The sequence below is a fragment of the Vigna umbellata genome, chromosome 1, assembly GCF_029865625.1.
Source record: "Vigna umbellata cultivar VRB3 chromosome 1, Vumbellata_1.0, whole genome shotgun sequence".
Lineage (NCBI taxonomy): Eukaryota > Viridiplantae > Streptophyta > Magnoliopsida > Fabales > Fabaceae > Vigna > Vigna umbellata.
In genome coordinates this window covers 4,194,002-4,219,690 of record NC_142165.1, presented here as the reverse complement: position 1 = coordinate 4,219,690, position 25,689 = coordinate 4,194,002, and the positions used below count along the sequence as shown (strand labels likewise).

At 30.2% G+C, this 25,689-nt stretch overlaps 1 protein-coding gene and 2 pseudogenes across 1 annotated transcript; 2 read left to right on the top strand and 1 right to left on the bottom strand.

Moving 5' to 3' along the window:
- The first annotated feature begins 9,673 nt into the window (after window positions 1-9,673).
- On the top strand, window positions 9,674-10,467 carry LOC148204436 (uncharacterized; annotated as a pseudogene).
- A 3,293-nt stretch (window positions 10,468-13,760) lies between these two features.
- Window positions 13,761-14,733, bottom strand: LOC148204435 (uncharacterized; annotated as a pseudogene).
- A 6,958-nt stretch (window positions 14,734-21,691) lies between these two features.
- LOC124831683 (uncharacterized) lies at window positions 21,692-25,072 on the top strand. Its single transcript, XM_047305755.2, has 2 exons — window positions 21,692-22,703; window positions 24,498-25,072. The coding sequence occupies exons 1-2, from the start codon at window positions 21,945-21,947 to the stop codon at window positions 24,711-24,713; spliced, it is 975 nt and encodes a 324-aa protein (XP_047161711.2). The 5' UTR covers window positions 21,692-21,944; the 3' UTR covers window positions 24,714-25,072.
- Window positions 25,073-25,689: the final 617 nt, after the last annotated feature.

The following is a 25,689-nucleotide window of genomic DNA, read 5'->3' as shown; positions in this document are numbered from 1 at the left end:
AAATTGTTGTTGTGTGTCATGACTAATTGTAAGGTGGATGAAGTAAAGAAGTTCCCTTCTCCTTCACCATGCCCATCATCTAAGATTTCTTCACCTTCATCATCACCATAAACCTCCATTCTTATTCTTTTAACACAGATATTATCACATCTCACCTGTACAAATAGAAAAACAACAACCCATTACCCATTTCTTCATCCCGAACCCACAATCAACACACCATTCCAGCACCATCATTTTTCAAGTTCATCGCATACACAATAACACTCTCGAAAACCACACGGTCGTCATCCAAAATCTTCATTCTCTTTCCCTTTCTCCTCTATCCATTCACGCATAGAGATTACAAAAAACAAAGGAGAGTCATCATTCTACCACCACCCAACACATTAAAGTTGGAATCACAAAGCAATTAAAAACAGGGACCAAGGTAAAGAGAAATCCCAAATTGCAAGATAATGAACACCAAAACCTAAACCGCGAAATCAACCCAAGAAAAGGAAACTCAATTCTCAAACAAAGAAAAGAACCCCAAAACGTAAAAATCAATCCTAATTCAAAACCCTAATATGAAATTCCTAAAATTTACAAGATCTGAAACACAAGAAAAGGAAACCCCAAAACGCTGCAATATGAAATTTCCTTCTTGCGAAACACTCTCGAATCAGAACGAAAAGGGAGGAGAAACCCTATGTTGCGTCTTCAAGTTGGAGATTTTCACAACACTGACCTGACCTATGTTGCGTTTTCAAGGAATCACCAAGCCACCTTCAATTGAAGACCACTTTCACCATATTCTTAAACCTTGCTCATGTCATTCAACTTTTTTTTTAATTTACACTTTTAATTATATCAAACGTGCCACGTATTGCAAAAACTATACACATCATTCACTTTTGGCCACAAAGACAATTGTACCGTTAATTTTTTTTTTAACAGATAGGACCACTTTGAACAAAAAACCCAAAACTATGGACCAAAATAGGTATTAAAGTTAATTTAGGCTTGATTGGAGAACAAAAATCATATATTAGGAAAAAAATATTTGTTAATTTTTGTTTTGATTTATGGAATTGAGGTCAAGTCTTTTCCACTTAACAATCTTCAAAATTTAAATACGAATTAAGGTTCTTCATTTACTTTATATTGGTTGTTTGTTTGAACTAAGAGTTACTTGCATAATACACTCTAATGCTAAAGTTAGTAAGGATCACATAGTATTAGCAATAAATGTGTAATGAATGTAATCAACCTACCACAATATCACAAACTTTAATTTATAGATTTCAAAATTGGTTTCAAGCTAGCACTTAGAATGATTTGACTTAGACTTAATATAATCATTCTTAGTATTAACATCAATTTAGTTCAAAAGTTCAACTACCCGACTGGTTCCTATAAGGTCGTAAAGTGGTCAATTATCTAATTTTTAGGCTAACCAAACGATCATATTATATATACGTCTCCTAAACTCGAACGTATCTTCAAAGTGTGATATGTAAAAGGGTTTGTAAAGTTGAAGAATTTTCCCTCCGTTTTGAGGAAAGAAAACAAATTTGTGTAACTATTCGATCTCAACCGATTAACCACGTTGGCAGTTATTTCGTAACCGTGCGATTATCAAAAATTGTAACCGATGAAAGTGGAAGTACCCGTTGAAATAAAAGGTTGAAACCTATGAATCATTGGATTGTGCTGATTTCTAAGAGCTGAGATTTGTTTGCCTTGGCATCTCTTTTAGCTATAAACAGGAGGTACGATCACTATCATTTTCACACTTGCTATCTACCTTGTCATTTTTACTACCTAGCGTTATATAACTTTATTGAGAAAATGAAGATTATGAATCTAACACTAGTTATTTGAAGTGAATCCAACACGGAAACTGACTATATTGAATTTTGTGTCTAGCTTGTTATTTTATTTTGATTTGAGGCGAAAGTTTGGAAAGAGATTTAATATTGAGAAAGTGGGAGCACTAATTGAAGAATCACAATCTCAGGCACCATCACGTGGGTAGTGAAACTAACCATTGATTCTTCTTAAAAATTAAGAAGAAAAAGGATATCCTTCAAGATTCTTATTCACGTGTTTACAGATCCATGTGAGTTGGTTTCGAATTAAGATCGAGATTCTTATCAACTTATTTATTAAGGCTGTTTATAAACCAGAAGAAAGAGTTGAATAATAAATTACCATTTATTCAATGTTCAGAATTATAGTAATCTTTAGTACTATATCCTATGACATAGCATCAGGATTGTTTGTCATGTTCTACTTTTTTTTTTTAAAAAAAATATGTCTTATCATGATACTTGACTAATAAGAAACAATATTAATATGGAAATATATGTTAATTTAATTTATTGGAAGTATTATATAAAGTGTGATGTATGACTCTGCTTTAACTTCCCATTACATTAATAATATATCATAAATATATGTGATTTAGATGATAAATGACGTCATAATATTTACTTTTCATCAATGCTTTGGTGGTAGTCAAATTGATTTTTGAGAAGGGCAAAAGTAGAAAAACATTTTTCCAAAATATCGAAAAATCCAAACTTTATACTGGTAGCGGGTGGCATAATTTTCATTCTTTATTATGAAAACGACAATCTTGGAATATTATCTTTTATATAATAAATCAATCTTTAAGAATGTTTACTAAAAGAGAATGAAAAAATAAATAAATCATTCTAAGAAACAAATACATCCCAAACTCTTGTGACATCTGAGCATTAAGAAATAATCACCTTCAAACGAACAATTAGACAGAAGTTATAAACAAAGTTATAGTGATTAAGCTAAAGAGAAGATTAAAGCATGTTGAATGGATGATATATTAAAATTACATTGTTCTTTATATTTTCTCAATTAAATATAATATAACACGAAATCATAATTTTTTTTTTTAAAAAGTAAACATTTGATATTGAAGAATTAAATGATTAATTTATCCAACTTAGAAGATTAAAATCATATTTAAACATTTAATAAAATTAAAAATTATATCAATTAATCAAATTTACAAAATGTTAATAAAGTACCATTTGTCACATAATTAATGTTATCAATGTGATCTAATTGTAAGAATTAAAAATAGTATTTCCTAAAATCTTTATAACTAAAACGTTTTTTAAAATTGAAATATTAACAAAAATAATAGAGGATTATTTAAGTCATCTTTAAATTTATAAGTATAGTTTTTAAAATCTGACCTATTTAATAAATAAATGTATAAAATCCTAATTTTCAAACAAACAGCAAACAAACAAGCAATTAAAAGAACATGGGCATAGGTGATGTAAGATAAGACCCTCACAACAACTCTTGAGAAAATTCTGCCTGCAATTTACATGTTTTCCACCTGCATCCCATACTTTTGAAATGTCAATAGTATCCTTTTCGAAATCAATTCAGACAATGGTGTGTCGGAGTGTTTTGAAGTCTGTGGTGGTGGTTCGCGGATGGTGATGCTCATGGGGTGCAGAAAGAAGTTACCCAACTCTTACCAACCACACCACTTCCCAGGGGTCATTGTCAAGAGATCATTTAGGGTTAACAAAAGTTCACATAGGATGCAAAATAGGAGAAAATTAAAACTTTTATTTTTCATTAGAAAAATAGTTATTACATAAACAAATAATATTAAGATACTTGGTTTTGTATTTATTTTACAAATTAAATATTTGAATAAATATATTATATAGAGATTAATGGGAAGGATAATGATATTTTGACAATATTTTTTTGACAGCATTTTAACATTATCTACGTGTCATTTTTTGATTAATCTAAAATTACTTCATAATTAATAATAATCATCATAAATATTGATATGGACCAATCAGAAAATAATACATAAATAATGTTAAAATATTGTAAAAAAAATGTTATAGAAAATAGATTTAATGTCTCAATAGGTCCCTATTTTTGTTCAGAATTTGAAATAGGTCCCTTTATTTTTTGGCGTCTCAATTAGGTCCTTATTTTTGTTAATTTAATGCAAATAAATCCTTTTCGTCAATTTCATCAAACGGCGTTAATGAATGTGTGACGTGGCCTGAGGACAGTATTGACACGTGTAAGGCCACGTCATACATTCATTAACGCCGTTTGATGAAATTGACGGAAATGATTTATTTGTATCAAATTAACAAAAATAAAGACCTAATTGAGACACCAAAAAATAAAGGGACCTATTTCAAATTCTGAACAAAAATAGGGACCTGAGACGTTAAGCCTAGAAAATATTGTTATCCTAATTGAAATAATCATGAATAATCATGAAGGGTTTGTCGGTCCCAATTCAAAAGTGGCGGCCATGAGCTTCTCTTGTTATTGAATACAGAGCTGAGTTGTCAAGGTCATGGTCATGCAAATTCAGAATTTGCTGCTTGCAGCTAAAGACATGGAAATTTACATGTTAATTTCGTTTTCATATGTTGTTGAGTGTCTGTATCTGGTTCCATCTGTCTCCCTTGCTTTCTTGTCTAAAGGCAGGGAGAACGTTTTTCTTTTATATATGTTGCACGATATTACTTTTAAGACATTTAATTTTCTTTTTCATTGCATTTGTATGATTTAAAATAAGCATTAATGTTTACATTCAGTAAAAAAATATTAAAATGTATTCTAATTTTAAATATAATATTATTTTTAATATTTTATTATTTAATTTATTTTGAATTTATTAGTGATGTTAATATTTAATTATGTATTTATTATTTTATATAATATTTTAAATTTTATCATTATTATGTGAAAGTTGTTCAGGAAAACTTCATAAAAAATGTTTCATTTTACAAATTTTTATTTTGAATTTCAAATGAAAATTTTGTTACTATATTTTTACATGTAATTTTAAATTTTAAATTAAAACCTGGTTATCATATATTTTGAATTTCAAGTTTCTATCGTGAATCTTAATTTAAAAAAGTTAAAATTTAAATGATTAAGTTAAATTTCCATTCGAAGCACAGTTTTCTTTTTCAAATAATTATAAATAAATTTTGTTTTTTTATAACGAATGAAATATTTTAAGGAAATAACAATGTTTGTTTTTATTTCTTATTCTTACAATAATTATTAGTAATTAAATGAGTTGGTTGTTATTAATAAATACACATAGGCATGTGTATAACAATGAAACTATGAAGATGATGAGTTTGTTAATAGATATGAAAATGTATAAAAACATATAGTGGTTCTAATTGATCACCAACATATTACTTAGTGTGTGGATGGATACAAATATGAGTGATAGTTTAGTATTAGGAACTTAATATGGAATCATGTTTATGGAGGAATGTATGTATTGGTGTAATTCCAAGAATCTTGTAGGGAGTTTATATGATGATGTTTTTTAATGTATGCATTGATGTATGGATTCAAACAAGCAAATATCATGAACTCTAATAACCATTCACACACATGTAGAATAAAATGGATTATGTGATGAGTATCGTAGAAGATCCTAGTTTGAAGGCAAGATAATGACCTCAAACGTGAGGGATTAACCTTGTGAATGGTAGGCTGAAATTCATTGACAATGACTCTGTAACAGAGACCACCATAAATGCATGTCTCAGGTTATGACATTAAATGTATGTATTCATATAATTGAGTATAGAGAGTATATAATTTTATGTTTGATTCTTTTTATGAATGTTCAAAAAAGGCTATTACATGATGAAAACAGTTTAATTGTTATTTGTATATTTCTTTTATAAGCTAGATTACCCTTTCTTGTGCTTATGCTTCTTGTGTTTGTGGTTTTTCTTTTGCAGTGATCACCTTTATCAGTATGAGCAAATGAGCAAATAGATGTGAGGCTTAAGAGGAAGATGTTGATGTAGCTGTATAAATATAAAATCGTGAAAGCTAGGTTTAGCTTTGAAAACTTTGTGATTTTATAGTGAACTTTTAGTCTTTTGAAATTGTTGATGTAAAACCTTATGCTAGTATGGTTATTACGAATAACTATAAGGGTGTTACTCTCTCCACCACCACAACTTGCTTCCTCCACCACCCCATTCCTCTTTTACCCTTTTCTTTATTTTTTAATTCCTATTTTATCCTTATTAAAATTTTAGGGTTAATATTATATAAAATCTTACGTACATTCATTCTCTTTATCATTCTTCCCTCTTTCTTTTTATTATTTTTCCCAGGTTCTCTCTTACGTTCCACTATCTTTGGATTGTCTCTCATGTTCCACTTCTTCTTCTCTTTTATAGAATTGTGACGTGAGAGTGTGGTGGACTTTGTGTTTAGTAAGATTGAAAATGGGGAAAGCAATTCATCTTCAGCTGTGACTGTGGTGCTGCTTCAAGGTGCTGGTTCAAAGGCGTGAGAGGGCGTGAAGGTGCGTAATAAAACCCTAAAATATAAACCGTATAATCTTTAAACGAATGTGAGCATCCGTCAACGGATGTCAACATCCGTTTAAGGGAAAACGGATGTCAACATCCGTTTAAGGGAAAACGGATGTCCACATCCATCCGTTTAAGGGAAAACGGATGTCCACATCCGTTTAGGAAAACGGATGTCCACATCCGTTTTCCCTTAAACGGATGTGGACATCCGTTTTCCCTTAAACGGATGTGGACATCCGTTTTCCCTTAAACGGATGCTCACATCCGTTTTCTCTTAAACGGATGCTCACATCCGTTTAAAGATTATGGTTTATATTTTACAGTTTTTTTATATTAATTTTGAAGATATTTAAATAATATAATTTATATTTTTTGATATATTATTTTTGAATATATTTTGATGTATTTTTAATGTATTTTTGAGGATCTTTATTCTTATTAGTATATATTTATATTTTTTTTTATTTTGCACGTTATATATAGTTAGGGTTTTTGTATAATATATATTTTTATATATGACTTTTTGTATTCTTTAATAATTTTATAATTATATAAAAAGTTATTTATTAGTTTAATTATAAAAGTAAATAATTAGGATTAAAAAGGAAAAATGTTATTTTTGTAATTATAAAAGGTTAGTTTTGTAATTCAAAAAATATGTAATAGAATTGGGGAGGTGGAGGGAGAAAATGTGGTGGTGGAGGGAGTAACACCCTAACTATAACAGTATAGTTATGTGTTTGTCTATGTGTTTATGGATTATCAGTTATATGAAATTTTATTAATTTAATAGTATTGTACTATTAAATGGAATGTTATAATTTATAATTTTATGAATTAATTACTTAATAATTAGTTACCTTTTAGTTTCATTTCATATGTTTTTTTAAAATTAAATTAAAGATAATCTTATAATTCATTATATTAACTAATTAATATGATATTTGTTAGCTGTAAATCAACTTTACAAAAGAAATCAACAGCTCCCTTTATTTTCTATTCTCATCCCCTAGAACAAAACCCATCATGTGATAGCATAATAAATTGAAAATAATGATTTCAAGTAAAAGATGAATGAAAGTCATTATAATATATAATAAATTGAATGCTAAATAAATTTAGAGCTCCATCCTTTTTATTATTTAATAAGTATTTTTATTTAAAAAAATTTAAGTTAAACTCATTTAAAAGTTTAAAAATAAAACATTATACTTTTCAAGTGAAGTGAATTTTGAAATGAATATATTTCATATAAACTACTTTGAGTGTTCAATTAAAATCTTTACACAAAACTATTATGCAAACTTGTTATGATAATTAAAAAAATATTAAAGATAAAGCAACATAAAAAAAGAAACAAACAATAAAATATTCACTCGATCAAAATTTTACAAAATATCAACAAAACTTTCAAAGTGGCTAAAAGGTTGGGTTCTCGCTTTGCAAAATTATTAGTTGCTCCATCCCAATATTCTACAGTGAAAATCATAAAAAGGGCCAATTAGATGTTCATAAATAGCTAAACCAATTTCACTTCTATAATAAAATGGATTTAAAATGGGTACATGAAAGAGTATAGTATTGTATAGTCCAATAAGTGGAAAAAAAAATTAGTGTAAGTGTTTTTATGGAGTTTTTTTTTTTATAAAGTAAATGAGAAAAACAATGCCACTAATCAATGATACATAAAATCACGTGCCATTTTAGAATTATCAGTATAAAAATCGCTTAGAATGTCGAATATTTTGGATTTTTAACAGTGAATTCGCAAACAACATTATATCAGGAGACGTTAAATTTACGTCGAATTTAAAAAATTCGACGTTAAATTAACGTCGAATTTTGTTAATATACGACGTTAACTTAACATTGAATTTTGTCAATATTGAACGTTAATAATTTTTTTTTTGTTTTTTTAATTAATTGTGATATTTTTTACAACTCTACGAGACCTGAAAAGCAAAAAAAACAACAAATTTCAGTTTTTGGTATTTTATAAAGCATGAACTATGAACATGTAGTGTAGTATCAACAACAAACAATAATAACCAACAACAAACAAATTCAATCAAACAACAACAACAAACAAGTTCAATCAAACAACAACAACAACAAACAAGTTCAATCAAACAACAACAACAACAAACAAGTTCAATCAAACAACAACAACAAACAAGTTCAACAAAAAAAATAACAAACAAGTTCAACAAATAAGTTCTTCAAAACGAAAACTAACCTTCAAAAGGTGGGTTCGTTAGAATAAATTTTGGTCACACTGAGAGAGAAAACAGAATGCTCCTATGAAGGACAAGAGCACGAAAACAATCGGTTAAAACAAACAAAAATCATACATAAAGTAATTAATTAACATGCATTTGTATCAAATAAAAGAAAGATTACATGTGATGCTCGTAAAACTTCGTTCAAGAAAAGTTTGAGAAGAGAATAGGGTATTGTGCGCTAAGATAAAGTGAATGAATTTTCAATCTCCCGCTCAAAATTTTATTGAATTCACTAACCTTTTGACATCGAATTTAAAAGTCATTTGACGTTTTATATCCTTTTACGTCAAATTACAATTCTAAACGACGTTTGATAATTGCATTTATTTGCAAAAATGTCACCGCTCATTTTTAACGTTGGTTATTCAGTGGTTTGATGTTGAATGCGTGATGTTATACACTGTTTTTGTACTAGTGAATCCACCTGAAGCAGGATAGAAGAATAAAAGTAGTAAGATAAGAGCGACAGAGCAAGAAAATAGGCTAAAAAAAGGAGGAATAATCAAGAAGAAGAATCATACCCACATCATACCCTCTTTTAATGTTGAAAATCCTTTAAAAGTACATTATGTTTTTGGGGCCTCGTGCTTTTTCTCCCTCCTTAAATTTCCTGATCAACCTCCATGTGTCTCTTGCCTGTAACAAACTTTCTCACATTTTTACTTGTTACAATTCCCTTCCCTTTCAAATCAACCTTGTCCTCAAGGTTGAACTGAGGATAATGTTGCTCAATGAAGAACAAATCTTCCCACGTATCTTCATTAGGTTTTCATAATTCCCATTGAATCTATTGAGTTAGCCATACACTTTACATGTTTCTAGCGATTCACATGACATTTTCAAATGATACAAGTCTTAGATAAGAATCTACAATGCACTAGAACGCCCTTGTTGACGGTCCTTTACTCCGACAACATCTAGTGTTCCTCAAACAATGTGATATCTCACACCAGGTAAATCCTTAACTCTCCCCTCTCTTACTAGAACTACAAAATGTTCTTGTAAATTATGGCCAATACCGGGTATATAAGCAGTAATTTCAAATCCAGAGGTTAAGCGTACTCTGGCAACTTTACGTAAGGCAGAGTTTGGTTTTTTGGGTGTAATAATGGAAAAGTTGACAGATAAGTCACCCTTACTGCCACCTACAGAACCATACATGAGATTTTCCCTTCATATGGCTCCTCGTTCAATTTTTTTTGAAGTCATTGGATCCGTTTCCTAGTTCGGTTTGAGAATCTCTCCCCTTCTTCTATTCCGTTCTGAAGAGTAACTAGGACCAATTCAGTCATATTTTCATGTTCCAATTGAACACTTTCCTTTTTATTATTCTCAAAGAAGAATATTTTTTCTTTCTTTTTACCAAACATATGTGGATCCAATCACGATCTTCTAATTCTAATAAGAACAAGAAATCTTTCGCGATCAATCTTTTTGCCCCATTCTTCAATAATCAGAAAGATCTTTTTCAATCAAGTTTGAATTTTTTCGTTTGGAATCAGGACTCTTCTACTGCATTTTTATTTACTTTCTTTTTTTCTTTTCTTTCATCATTCCTTAACTCCCACAAGGTTTGGTCCTGTAGAATCTGACTCATTTCATCATTGAGCGAAAAGTATGAAAAAAATCAGATCGATTTTTCGATCAAAAGTACTATGTGAAATCCTCGATTTTTTCCTCTTTCACTATCCCTATCTCGTAAGTAGAGCGTTTGAATCAATAGAGAACCCTTTCTCTTGTATCTGGATGAATCGATATTATTACATTCCAATTCCTTCCCGATACCTCGGAACCGAATTGAATCCTAATAATTGTTGCACTTCCATACCATTCCTGATAATGATTCTTGCATCCAGAACTTGTTGAGGCTAAATAATAGGTCCAAATTTAGTTGTTGTAAGTGGTAATGGTAAATATTGCTTTTGTTGGTTGCCCTGAAACTTCTTGATCAAGGAAATATGGAAAACGAGAAGTATACGAGCCGATTCCGGTACAAGCTTAAAAGGGCCAAAACAATCGCATTCCCAACTTTTGATTCTTTCTAAGGGCAACAAAATGTTGCCTATAAGGTTGTAACTTCACCAATACTAAATCACCCACAGCCAACTAAATGTCTCTCCTCTTTTTATCAGCTTGTAAATTCATATAATTCTAAGCTTTAAGTAAGTTATCCTTGAGTTGCTACAGTAGTTTGTCTCTGCTGATTAAGGTTTCTTGTAGAGATGCAGGATCCTTAGAATGAATCTGATAAGGGTTGATAGAAGGGGTTTCTCTACCAAACATAGCCTTGAAAGGACTCATTGCAATATTGTGATGAAATGAGGAATTATAACAATATTGTGCCCAAACTAACATTGGATACCACGACTTAGGATTCTCATAAACAAAGCATCTTAAATACATCTCAAGACTCTTGTTAAGGACCTCAGTCTGCCTATCACTTTGAGGGTGATAAGAAGAACTCATAGCTAAGGTGGTTCCCTGCACTTTAAACAATTCTTGCCAGAAATAACTAATAAAAACCATGTCTCAATGAAACACAATAGATTTAGGAAATCCATGTATCTTTGCAACATTGTTGATGAATGGATGGGCTGCTGTTAAACTCAACTTTCATGGCAATAAAGTGGCCAAATTTTGAAAGTCTGTATACCACCACCATAATTGTAGGATAGCCATGAGAAGAAGGTAGGTTAGTAATGAAGTCCATTGCAATGTCCTCCCAAATCTGTTTAGAAACAGTTAACGATTGTAGTAAACCTGCAGGCAAAGCTTGATCGATCTTAGCCTACTAACAAATGCTACAATATCTAATGTAGGTTTTAATTCTCGCAATAATTTTAGTCCTGCCTACATGACTCCTGGTCTTGGTATCATGAAGTTCTTCAATTATTTGTTGTCACAAGGAAGATCCTTCTAGAATCATAAGCTTCCTTTTTCTAAATACTAACCCATCCTTAATTTCATACTTAGGATCAAGTTTAACACCTTGAGCATGCTAATTAAGTAGCTCAATAAGTATGTTATCTCTCTTTGTTTTTTCTGCCACTTTGATAAACCAATTGCTAGTAGGTTCAGACTAAGCCATAAACAAGCTCTTGGACAACGCATTAGTAGGAACATTTTCCTTGCTAGGTTTATACTGAATAATGAAGTCATAACCTAGGAATTTAGGTAATCATTATTGTTGTTAAGGTGTCTACAAGGTTTGTTCTAATAATTCTTTAAGGCTCCTCTGATCCATCCTTATAATGAATTTGTGGCCAAGTAAAAAATGTCAAAACTTAGCCAGTTCTTCTGTAATGGCATAGAATTCACTTGCATAGGTAGATTGTTTTTGCATTCTAGGAGATAGCTTCTTTGAGAAATAGGCCACTTGATGTTGTGCTTGACTCAAAATTGTCCCAATACCTAAATTTGAAGCATTTGTCTCGAGAATAAATGGTTCCTTGAAATTAGGAATAACCAATACTGGTGTTGAAGTCATGGCTTGTTTGAGTTGCAGAAAAGCTTTGAAGCTAATTCTGACTAGTGAAAATATATTTTCTTCAACAAATTAGTGAGTGGACCAACCATAGACGCATAGTTCCTTATGAATCTTCTATAGTAACTAGTGAGGCCTAGAAAACCTCTGAGTTGTTTGATGGAAGTAGGTTGTGGCCAACTATTAATAACTTCCAATTTTGAAGTCTCCACAGTAACTCATACTCCAAATAACACATGGCCCAAGTAATCAATTTGGTTGACTCCAAAAGAGCATTTAAAGAGTCGAGCATAGAGTTTTTGTTGTGCGAGAATCTTCAACACAAACTCCAAATGGTATAAATGATCGTGCCATGTAGGGCTATATAACAATATATCATCAAAAAACACCAACACAAATTTCTTCAAAACTCCTTTAAAAACCTCATTCATAACGCTCTCGAATGTGGTTGGGGCATTAGTGAGCCCAAATGGCATAAGCAGCCATTCATAGTGCCCGTGATGTGTTCTGAAAGTAGTTTTGTACCTATCCTTAGGTTAACACAAAATATAGTGATAACTAGATTTTAAGTCCAACTTAGAAAAAACTGGGCTCCAAATAACTCATTAATTAATTCATCAACTGTTGGGATTGGAAAAATATCCTTCATAGTAACAACATTTAATGCCCTATAATTAGTACATACTGTCTATGATCCATCCTTTTTCCTAACCAAGATTATTAGTGAAGAGAAAAGACTTTTACTAGGTTGCATGATACCTTCTTCCAACATACCTTGTACTAATATTTCAATCTCATCCTTCTGACTGTGCAAATATCTATATGGCTTTACTTTGGCTGCCTTAGATCCATCAATTAGGGGAATATCATGATCATGGGAACTAGGTGGTGGCGGGAAAGAGGGTGTCTCAAATACAAATTGATATGTGTGCAATAAAAGGGTCAATTCAGGTTCTACACCAGCTACCAACTTAGCTAATGGAGACTAAAAACTAGGAGATTCCAGAAACTGCATGCTAAAAGCTTCAACAATAGAATAAGTAGAAATCATTCTTTTGACGTGGTGTAATTGAGCCTGAGTGTGAGAATGATCATTCTCGCCATGCAACATTATAAATCGGCCATTATGCAAGAATTTCAGCTACAATGAGTCGTAATCTACAATGTGAGACCCTAGTGTTTTTAACCAATTAGCTCCCAGTATGAGATCAACTCCTGATATAGGTAATAAAATGATAGGTAATTGGAACTTGTTGCCTTGAGCTTGAATATTGAGATCTCTAATCATTCCTTCAACAGTCATATAATTACCATTGCAAACCGTAACCTTAAGTAAGGGTTTTGGTTCAACAAGTAATTTTAGAAAATTGGCCATCCTTGGTTGCAAAAAATATCTGAACTTCCACTATCAGCCAAGAATTTCACTGGCAAGGTATTAATATGGGCAATAAACCTGATAGTCCCCGCACTTGGACTACCTTTCAGAGCATTCAAGACAAATGGGGGACTTTCAATTCCACTTTCAGGGTTACTATTAGTATCTCCAGTATGAGCATCAAAATTTGTCTCAGATTCAACTTCATCCTCATCAAATTGTAACATAAGCATTTGTCAGCTAGGGCACCTATGATTAAATGTGAACTTATCATCACAAAATTAGCACAAACCTTTTTCACGCCTCAATTGCATTTTAGCAGGAGAAGTTTTCTTAATAGCCCCATTTTTGAGAGGAGGATTATTAGGAGTGGGTAATAAGGAAGGCAAGGAAGACTTATTGGTATGTTTAACAACAGTAGTAGACACTGAATTTGAATGAGGAGTAGTAGGAGGAAGGAGGGGTATATTTATGAACATAATTGTTAGGACAAGAGGAAACTTTTGGTGCATATTTTTCTTCGTACAATTTTGCCAAAGACATAACTTTAATCAAGGTTGTAGGACTCTGAACCATAACATCTCTATGAATATCAGAATTCAAGTCACTCATAAAACAATTTAAAATAGCTTCATTAGAAAGGCCTTTAGATATGTTAATTAGACTCGTGAATTTCAAGTAATAATCTGAAAGTGAACTAAGTTGTTGGAGTTTAAACAATTCACCCATAGGATAATCAAAACGAGAGGGACCAAACTGAGATTCCAAGGCACAAGTAAGATCTGACCAGGAATTCATCGATTCCATGTGTTGAAGCATTTAAAACCAAGGAATGACGTCTTTCTCAAAATACATTGCAATAATTTCTACTCTATCCACATCATGTGTATGATGATAGCGGAAGAACTTCTCAACTTTAAAAATCCATTCCAAAACAGGAGTATGACCATCAAAGTGTGGAAAACCCAGAGAATGTCTCAAATAGAAGAAGTAATAGAAATAATAAAAGAGCTCGAAGTGCCACCATCTGAGTTCATACTACCAACGACCTAACCTTGATTCTGAAGTAACAACTTCATCGTTTTTTGTATTTTCTCAAAAGCGATCTTGATTTACCTACTGACTTGCGTTGTTCTTTCATCACGTTATCAGAGTACTAATATGAATCTGCATAGTTTGAAGCCTCGTACGATCGTTGTTGTCCGCCATTGATGACAATGAAAACACCAATAAAATAATATAATATTGTATATTCTAATAACAGTGACCAAAAACAGTACAATGAAAGTGTTTTTATGGATTTTTTTATATAAAGTAAATGAGAACTAACAATGCCACTAATCAACAATACACAAAGCCACGTGCCGTTCCAGAATTTACCTGAAGTAGGGCAGAAGAATAAAAGCAGTAAGATGAGAGTGACAAAGTAGAGAAAATAGGCTAAAAAAGAGGAACAATCAAGAAGAGGAATCATACCCACATCATGCCCTCTCTCAACGTTAAAAATCCTTTAAAAACACATTCTGTTTTCGGTGCCTCATGTTTTTTCTCCTTTCTTTAATTTTCTGATCAACCTTCACGTATCCCTTGCCCATAACAAACTTTCACATACTTTTACTTGTTCCAATATATTAGTTGAAATAAAGTCAATTTATATATATATATATATATATATATATATATATATATATATATATATATATATATATATATATATATATATATACTTTGTTACTATGTAAAAAAAATCAAGTTGTTGTTTTTTATGATGTCCATATATAATAAATGGATAAAAATAAGTAATTTTAATAGGATATATGTCGGTTTAAATTAACTGTAAAACTAAGTTAAGAATATCATAACATCAATTTAATTTCATCTTAACAAATTAAAGATAATTTTGATATTAAATGAATCAAATTTAAAAGAAAAATTATAAAAATTATCTTATTAATCAATTACATTAACAACATAATTATTAGGTTAATGCTAAAAATAAATTTGTTTTTATAATCAAATTAATCGATCAAGTTCATAACATAATCTATTAATCACACAAAAAAATAATTGCTTTTAAAAGATATCATTGCTTTTCATTTGTAAAATGTTTTTTTTTTACAAATTAAAAAACTAAAAAATACAAAATAAAGACTTCTAAGAGCATTTTACTAGATATTTTTATATTTATCAAGATTTAATCAAGAACTCATGTTCTAAAAAATTATTACTTGACATAGGTGTCATTTGTAAAATCAACACTTCAATTCTTTTTTTTTATCCTGTTATCATTCCTTTTTTTTATCTTGCTACTATGAGTGATTTTTGTAAGGCAATTGTGTGTAGCATTGCTATTATGTTTAATATTTGAAGTGTGTTTCAAGATTTTTGTATTGTAGAGTTTAGGATTATTAAAGTGCAATTGTAGTGTTGCAAACTCTTGTTTCTATAGCAAAATTCTAACTTAAGTTGCTAGAAATTGGATGAAGATTCTTAAAGAATTGAACCAGTATTAAATTCATCTTTACATAATCAACATTTGTATAAAATGGCACGATTATAAACGACATTGAATTTACCTTATCAAGATTTGGGCTCTTACTATTGTCCATTTTCTGAACTAAAAAAGATGAAAACATCGTTGCTCTCCATTATCTAAAGCAAAGAGAAAATGGGTCAAAAATAAAAGTTTATGATTCTTTGAGGCTCAGAGTTTTGTTCTTTCTTTAGTATTTGCTTTGCTTCCTAGATGATATCTTTTGTGTTCGTGCACTTATTCTCTTGATCTTCTCTTTAAGGATCTTCTATTTATAGGCTTCCTGAGAAAATATCTGCTAGATATAATGTTCATTTTTTTTTTCTTCGGATCTTCATAGCCTTTTCATAGGTAGCAGTCATAGGTTGAAGTCAACTTGTTAGAATAGACATGATTTTTCAGTACTTTAATCATAGTAGGTTGTATGAACTTTTTAGTGCAACTTTTGATGGTGAGAACATTTCGTGAAAGTCTTTTTTGTTTCTAATGTCGATTTTTGACTGTACATGATGGAACATGTGGATTCTTGAAATAGAAAACTCAAAGAATAGGGTAGATATGCATCCAGACAAATATGTCATTTTTCTTATCACTTTTGTTGTTTTGAATGTCATGCAATTAATACTCTTTAATGCATGTTCAGAACAACTATATATTTTCAAGTTTTCTATTGTTCAGAACAACTATACCAAGTAATTCATAAAGGTTTCGTCGTTAGATGAAAATATCGTTTGGTACAAGGTATCATTTAGTCTATATAAGAAATTTACTAACATTGCTTTGTTTAGTGATCTCTATTTAGTTCAAAAACGCGTTTAAGATAGTGTTACTTAACACATTTGTTTTTGGAGTATTATTTATAGCTTTTAGCACATTTTTCAAAAACATCATTTAACATATTATTTAGCAAGGTATAATGAAAGCTTGTTTAGCAAAAAAAAACACATTATTTTATGAGGGTATGATTTGATAGTGCGTATACTAAGATATCACCGCGTTTACTAAAACCTTTTCTTCAAACATTCAGATATTACAATGTTTTTTCATAAGATGTCTCTCATTATACGATGTTAATTTTATAAAGATAATATTTTTTCAAATGCTCATTTCGTTTATCATTGTTTGATAAACTTTCAAAAATTAAAACATTAGAAAGTCCAGATTTATAGAAGATACTGTATTAAAGCATAGATTGTCTTAACCAATAGATGTTATTTCTTACTTTATCATTAATCATCTTTATATCTTAATTCATATTTGATTTTTATTAAAATTAAATTAAAACTATTATTACAATTTATTATATTAGTTAATTAATTTTTTTTTGAAAAATTTCATTTAAATTATTGTGTCATCACATTAGTCAAATAATTTAAATTTATAAAAAAAAGTTAGTAATTCATACTAAATATATACAATTAAATCAATTACTAAAATTAGTTACTTTATCATTAGTATTTACATCTTCGTTCATATTTATTTTTAGTATAATTAAATTAAAATTACTATTATAATTTATTATAGTATTTAATTACTTGTACATTTGTCCGGTGTGTCTTTATTGCTCCTGGCTGTCTGGGACGCTTGCTCTTCTCCAATTGTTGTTGTTCCTACTCGCCAAAGGAGGGGAGGTACCTGCAAAGATACTCCGACGCTCAAGTCAGATGTGAATTATGGAGCCTTAGCTCTCAAGGGAATGATTATGATACTGCTCTGAAATATTATTCAGGGTCTCTAGAGCATAAAGAGAACGTACCTGGACCAAAACGTACCTGGACCTTGGCCCTATTACTGTATTTATAAGCAAAATAAGAAATAACCACCTTACCTAAAAATGTGGTTAGTGGTTTTATAAATATCTTAACTGTTTAAGATATTTTATGTAATAAATATAAGATAAAATATCTTACTATATAACAGCATTAAATCCATTGCTAAAATTAGTTTCTTTATCTTTAATCATATTTATATATCAATTCATATTTACTTTTATTAAAATTAAATCGATTATTACAATTTCTTATGTTAGTTAATTACTAATTTTTTTATAAAATTTTTTCATTTTTATTAGAGTGTTATCGTCTAAAGTCATATAATTTAAATCTATAATAGGAAATTATTAACTTATATTAAATATATAAAATTAATTCAATTACTAAACATTTTAATTCAAATTTTCAACTTTAAATTAGTTTTTTAGTTAGCTATTCTATTTTAATTAATTTACGATTTTTATTTTATTTCCTTATAAAAATATTAGTAAAATAAAGTAAAATGATAAAAAAATATAAAATTATATTAATATTTAATTATTCTTTAAATTTATATAATTTCACAAAATAATATTATTAATACATATGTTACATTTTCAATTTTTTACTTTATCATTAAACATCTTTATATCTTAATTTATATTTTTTATTAAAATTAAATTAAAACTAATATTATAATTTATTATATGATTTCAAAATTATTATATTATTAATTGAAATTTAAAAATTATTAAGTTTTAGCTTAAAGTATTAAATATAAATTGAAATTAAAACTATTATTACAATTTATTATATTAGTTCATTATTTCTTTTTGGTTGAAATTAAATTTTAGCTTAAATTATTTATTATAAATTAAATTAAAAAATATTATTACAATTTATTATATTAGTTAATTACTTCTTTTTGGTTAAAAATTTCAGTTACATAATAGTGTCATTGCATCAAATGAAATAATTTAAATTTATAATAGGAAATTGGTAATTTAAAGTAAATACATAACATTAAATTAATTACTAAAATGAGTTATTTTATATTAGTCATCTTTATAACTGAATTCATATTTATTTTTATTAAAATTAAATTAAAACTACTCATTAACTGAAATTATTATTATTAGCATAATTAATAATTATAATATATAAATTAATATATTAATTATTTATAAAAGAATATCTTTTATAACTTTTTGTATGAGTTAATGAAAGAGTGTCAGGTGTTAGAAATACACATACAGGTCAACTTGTGGAATGATAATATCATACAGGTCAACTTGTGAAGTGTGTTTAAATTTTTTCTTTTAGTTAGTTTTGTGTTTTGTTTGTTTGACGTTTGAAAAGTTTTTATTTTTTTGACTGTTTAAATTGTATTAATTATAGATTTATTAAGTGAAATTATTATAATTATTATAATTATTATAATAAATAATTAATAATGTATAATATAAATAAATTAATGAAGTATAAGATAATATCTTTTAATTATTTTTTTAAATAATGAGAGAGTAACATGTGTTAGAAACAGATATTATTAAATGTTAACATCATATCTAATCACATGTCAACTTGTAGAGTGTGTTTAAATTTATTCTTTTAGTATATACATACATATACTTATATTTTTAGTCCATATGCTACAGTTATCATGTCTTCAGCAGGTTAATTTGTCACGACTAAAATACTCTTAGAATTTGAGTGGTTTTTTTCTTAAATATCATTTATTATTTTTTAATTAAAATAAATTATTTTTTATAATATGTGAATATAAACACTTACTATAATCTATAAAAACAACTAACTTTTGGAAATTAATTTTTATTGTGCGAAAATATACCATATCTTTTATCTAATATAATTTTGCCTTACCAGTGTTCAATTAAAATTTATTCTGTAATTACTCTAATAATTTTCTTTACTGTTAAGACTTCAATATGGTATTAAAAGCTTAAATGTTTTTTGAAAAATTGTTAGAAAAAAACAGAGAAAAATTACACATAATTCTATAAAATGACTTTTAATATTTATTTTTTACCTACACCTTCTATTTTTTATTCTAAGTAAATTGTAATATGAATATTCTAAAAGTGTTAGACTTACCTTATAACTCAAATACCATGGGATATAGTAGAATAGGAGTTTTGAGGTATTATAAAAGACCACTTCATCGGCAACACATTGCAGAAGCTGATACAAGAGTTTGAATCATTTGCTACACTCAGAAATAAAACAGTGATGTTGATAAGGCAAAAATTGCACATTTATAAGGCATTGGAAGTGATGTCTAAGACAATATATTCCTCAAACTTAGGACTACATTGGTAGGAGAAAAAACTCTTTAAACATAGTTGAAACAACCTCAAATTGTGTCCAATCTCAAACTTTAGAAAGATTGATAATTTGCATATTCATATACTCTTGTTGTCACGTAAGTGGTGCAAATATAGAATCCATATCCACTGAGGTCAGTTTTTTGCTTTTTACAGTTAATACAGTTGCAGCATATACCTTAGGAATACTCTATTGAAAACTGTGTTCTTTTTCACTTTAGCATTTATTCTGATATAGCAGAAACATATGTCTAATATTATATGAAAAAAGAAATTTTCGGATCTCACAATCTCACAAATCAAGGTATCTAAAATCCCAGTAGTACTTGCTAAAAGATACTTTTTATTGATCCAATTTAATATATAAACGGTCTTTATGTGGGAGTGGAAGAAGATGCAGAGTCTGTGAGATATTGAAATTCCAGAGGAACAATAGAGACTTCTGTAGCTTATACGTCATGATATATAGAAACTTATGTAAATAAACCATTTTATTAGTTTACTATTTTTCTTTATTTTTGTTGTTGTTGTATATTATCTTTTATTCGTCATATATTTAGTTTTCTTCACCATTTTAAATATCAGATTGCACCAGTAATGATTTCACTTGTTTGTATATAAAGTAGTTTGTTAAAAAAGTCCATGAAAATTACTCTAAAACAAAAATTTTTGTATTTTTAGTTTAGCTTAAACAATGAAAATAAATAAAAATGTATATTTAAAATAATCAATTATTATTAGTTTTTCTAATGAAGGGTATAATTTAGTAATATATATATATATATATATATATATATATATATATATATATATATATATATATATATATATATATATATTGTATACCTTAATTCATTATAACTTTATATGCATAATTTAACAATATACACATTTAATTACTATAGATTTAATCAGGTTTGAACCATTTTTTTTATCAATTCAACTACTAACTCCCTTTTAAAAACTTTGGTTCTCTTTCTTTCCTTCCTTCAGAAATTTTAATCGATATTTTTGTCAATCAATTATTTTCGTTGACCAAACATTTTTTTTCTCTCTAGGAGTAATAGATTGTGATATTTTCAATTGTTTTTACACCTAATCTTCTATCTTAAATTATCTAATACTCGTATATGTAGTGGGTTAAAATTTTATAAGATTATGGACCACTTCAGATTCATATAACATTATTTATTTATTTATATAAATATTTGTTCACTGGAAAAGTTTCATTTAATGTTTATAAGCATAAAATAAAAATTATTTAAATTAAAACATTTATGATATGTTATAAAAATTATGATAACAAATTATAAACGACAAGAGTTTCAAAAGGATAAAATTGGTTCACAAAGATGAAAAGAAACTTTTTAAAGATAAATTAATCTAATAAATAAGATAGAAGATGACAAACATAGTACCATAATTTACCAAAGGTAAAAATTTTTTCCAATTAGGTGGACAATAAAAAAAAAAATTCACTTTCCCAAAAAATTGGAACCCTAACCAATATATGTAAATTAACTTATCAAATTATAGCATATACAAAGTCCTGCACGCAATATTGAATCCACCCACCATCTTAGACTTCCCAATTCTCTTATCATCCATTACCAGTTGAGAAACTGCAAAGAAAGTATCTTTCTTTCTTCTCACACTCATCACCTTCCCAATTCGTTATTGTCAGCAACAACCTTTTATGACACAAGAAAACCCTAAAACCATACCCTCTTACCCTAATCACTTTAATTTTTAATTTATTGAATTTTTTCTTTTGGTTTCTTGCTTTCTTCAATGGCGACGGATGCTAGGGCGAAGTTCCAGAACGCAGATTTCCGCCCCGATTTTCACGCGGACCTAAAGGTGTCAACTCACGACGGTCTCCACTTCTGGCAGTTCATGATAGCCGGATCTGTTGCCGGCTGTGTCGAGCACATGGCGATGTTTCCCGTTGACACCGTTAAGACCCGCATGCAGGCCTTGGGTTCATGCCCGGTCAAAACCGGCACTGTCCGTCAGGCCCTGAAGTCTATTCTCCAATCTGAGGGACCATCCGCCCTTTACCGAGGAATAGGCGCAATGGGCCTTGGCGCTGGCCCGGCCCATGCCGTCTATTTCTCTGTCTACGAGACCTGCAAGAAGCGTTTATCAGAGGGGAACCCTAACAACGCTGCCGCACACGCGGCCTCTGGTGTCTGCGCCACCGTGGCCAGCGATGCCGTGTTTACGCCGATGGACATGGTGAAGCAGAGGCTGCAGCTGGGGAATAGTGGGTACAAGGGGGTTTGGGATTGTGTGAGAAGGGTTATGAGCGAGGAAGGGTTTCGAGCGTTCTACGCCTCTTATAGGACTACTGTGTTGATGAACGCCCCTTTCACAGCTGTGCATTTCACGACCTATGAGGCCGCAAAACGTGGTCTCATGGAGGTCTCGCCCGAGAGTGTTGATGATGAACGGTTAATTGTGCATGCCACTGCCGGTGCTGTGGCGGGAGCCTTGGCTGCCGCTGTTACGACGCCTCTGGATGTTGTGAAGACTCAATTGCAGTGTCAGGTATAGTTCTAATACTAATTATTATCATCGTAGTTGTTGATATTTTACAGATTTGACATTTTCTTACTTATTAAGTAGTTTTGAATGTAGGATATGACTTTATGCACACTAGAATTTTGAATTGTTTAGTGCTTGCCTTTAAGGTTTAGTATATGAACAATGCTGTGGTATGGAAAATGGAGTCGATTGAAGTATTTTATTGAATTTGAGACGGATTCTGTATATTGAATACTGTGGATGCTTATAAAAAAATGTGGCTGTGGCGTGGAAATTAAGTGGATAGTAATATTTAGATCAAACCAGAGTGTGATAATCACATTTGAACGAGGCTTAGGTTTTGTATTAGATTTCCTTTATTTCCATCTGTACTAGTATGGGATAGTAATGCTGGCTTATGTTTCTGTATTTTAAGTTTTGTGGTGTGTTCTTTGTGCTTCTTTGGGATAATTCAATCCACTTGAAAGTAGTCCGGTTAAAATAGGTAGAGAATAACTTTAGAAAACTGTGGTAGAACATTTTGCGCTAAGTAGTTTAACTGTAATTAAGACTTTCGTTGTTTAGAAAGTCAAATGAGGATGTTGATTCATGTGTCAACACACCTTAGAGTAGGGGCTTGGTGAGTAATGGGACACTGCGCACAAAATGCTGCCTCAGGTGGTCCATAATGAGTTGTGTTGTGCTCTTGGGTCTCTTTGCTTAGGACTGCAGAGAGTTTGGGAAGCCTTGCTGCATTCTTAGTTCGCCAAGGCCCTACCCTAATAAGGGTAGGGACTTGGTGAGTAATGGGACACTGCTCAAAATGCTGGCATCAGGTGTTCCACAGTGAGTTGTGTTGTGCTCGTGGGTCTATTGGCTTAGGACTGCAGAGAGTTTGGGCAGCCTTGCTGCATTCTTAGTTCACTTTCTAAGTCTTTTATGTTCTGCAGGATTTATTATTTGTTATCCTTGACTTCATTGTACTTGACCACTTTCTGGATGATGAATTATCTTCCTCTGTCTAAATAGAAAAAAAAATGAAAGTGGGTGCCAGTAGGTCACTAGTGTATTCTAATTAAGGACAGATTTATTGTTAAAATGATAAAATTTTAAATAGCTATACTTATGGTAGTTGTACACTGCCATCTAATTTGTTAACATATGCTTCTTTAATAGAATATAACAATCATCAACCAACATCTGAACCTATATGCCATCCACCCAATCACTTGAGCCCATGAAATATAGAGCTTTAATCAGACAAAAACAGTGTTCAATTGGAGTTATTCTGACAATGGCGGAGCTAGTGACCGATGACAATGTTTGGTTGGAATTTCTCCGCATGTTTCATTCAAAACTTGTTGCACTTTTTGCTCTTAAAATGGGATGAGTTCATTTTATGATTCTGTACAATCATATGTAGATTGAGGAGCAAGCAGGGTCATGCGTCGATCGGATCCTTTTAAATTGATGTGGGGATTATTATACCATCTTTTCATTGTTTATATGGGGATTATTTTAGGTTTAAAAGACCATTCACATCAGAGGATCGTGATAATTTCAAACATAAGTATTTTTCAAATTGAATTGAGGTTTCTGCACTAATGTCATGATTTTTATTATTACTATTATTGTTGTTGTTGTGGTGTGATATGGTGCTAATTAAGTCAATACTTTAGCTGGAAGATTGTGTAACAACTTTTATTATATGAATTTGATTTGATAAGCTTTTGGGAAGACGGTGAATCAGGGGTAATCAAACAATTTTTTTAATATTTCCTTTTCTTGGATAGTAACTTGACGTGGTTAATGTTGTAGGGTGTCTGTGGTTGCGATAGGTTCAAAAGTGGATCAATTCAGGACGTTATTAAAACAATAGTGAAAAAAGATGGGTATAGAGGGCTCATGCGAGGATGGATTCCAAGGATGCTCTTTCATGCTCCGGCAGCTGCTATTTGCTGGTCTACATATGAAGCTGGAAAGTCCTTTTTCCAAGATATCAATCAGCAGAAAGACGTTGGCACTGTTACCTAAATATCAGAGTTAGAATATTCATCATTCTTCGGTTCCATTATAAATGATTGTGTCTGTCAACACCGATAAAATGCCACAAACGGGGTGAAAGCAATCAAGCATTTTAAGTTCTGCGTTCAAACCCCAAATAATATACAGAAGCTTCAGATTAACCTACGAATGGAGAACTTGTTGTCGTGTACACATTTTCAGTTTCAATTATGATTTTTCCTCTGGTTTAGGTTTTTTCTCAGAACGTTGTTCCATTGAAACGCTTGTACACCACATGAAATTTTTGCCTTAGTTTCATGCAATTGTAAGTTTTAATTGTGCTCAATTTTATGATATTCTGAAATTTAGGGATTTCATTTCCTGGCTTACACTATCATTTGTTATCTATCCATTCCACTTTAGTTGTTCCTCGGTTGATCAGTCTGGTAGGTTTGGGCATTAATCTGTGTGGATTTTGTGTTTCTCCTACTAGAAGCGTTTGACGATGAATATGCAGGACAGTTTTCGTGGTTATTCTTGCCAAAGGTTGTTCAAGAAGCTGGATGCGAAGTCGGTGATATTATTTTCAATAGATTATTTGAATTTTGAAACTTAAAAAGTAAAAGGAAAATGGAGATAAAAATAAGAGTATCATGTTAGGTTAATAAGTTTAAGAATGTGGAATTAATTTATTGTTATAATCTTAATGTTATGCAGTCGTGAATGTTGCGATTCAGATATATAACAGGGAGAATGGATGTTAAGATGAATGCCCAATATATAATGCAAAATTATTATATACACAATATATTGTAAGGACGATCGTTTCTCCGTCAAGTCTGGATGGATATTAATTAATTATTATAATATGCATTATCTTAATGAAGTAGATCAGACTAATTCATGCTTCCTTGTCCTTCTAAATATGACAACTATTATTCTTGTGTAGTAAATCATTGACTTGACTAATAACCTATTGAGATAAAACTAAACTGTACGATTCACA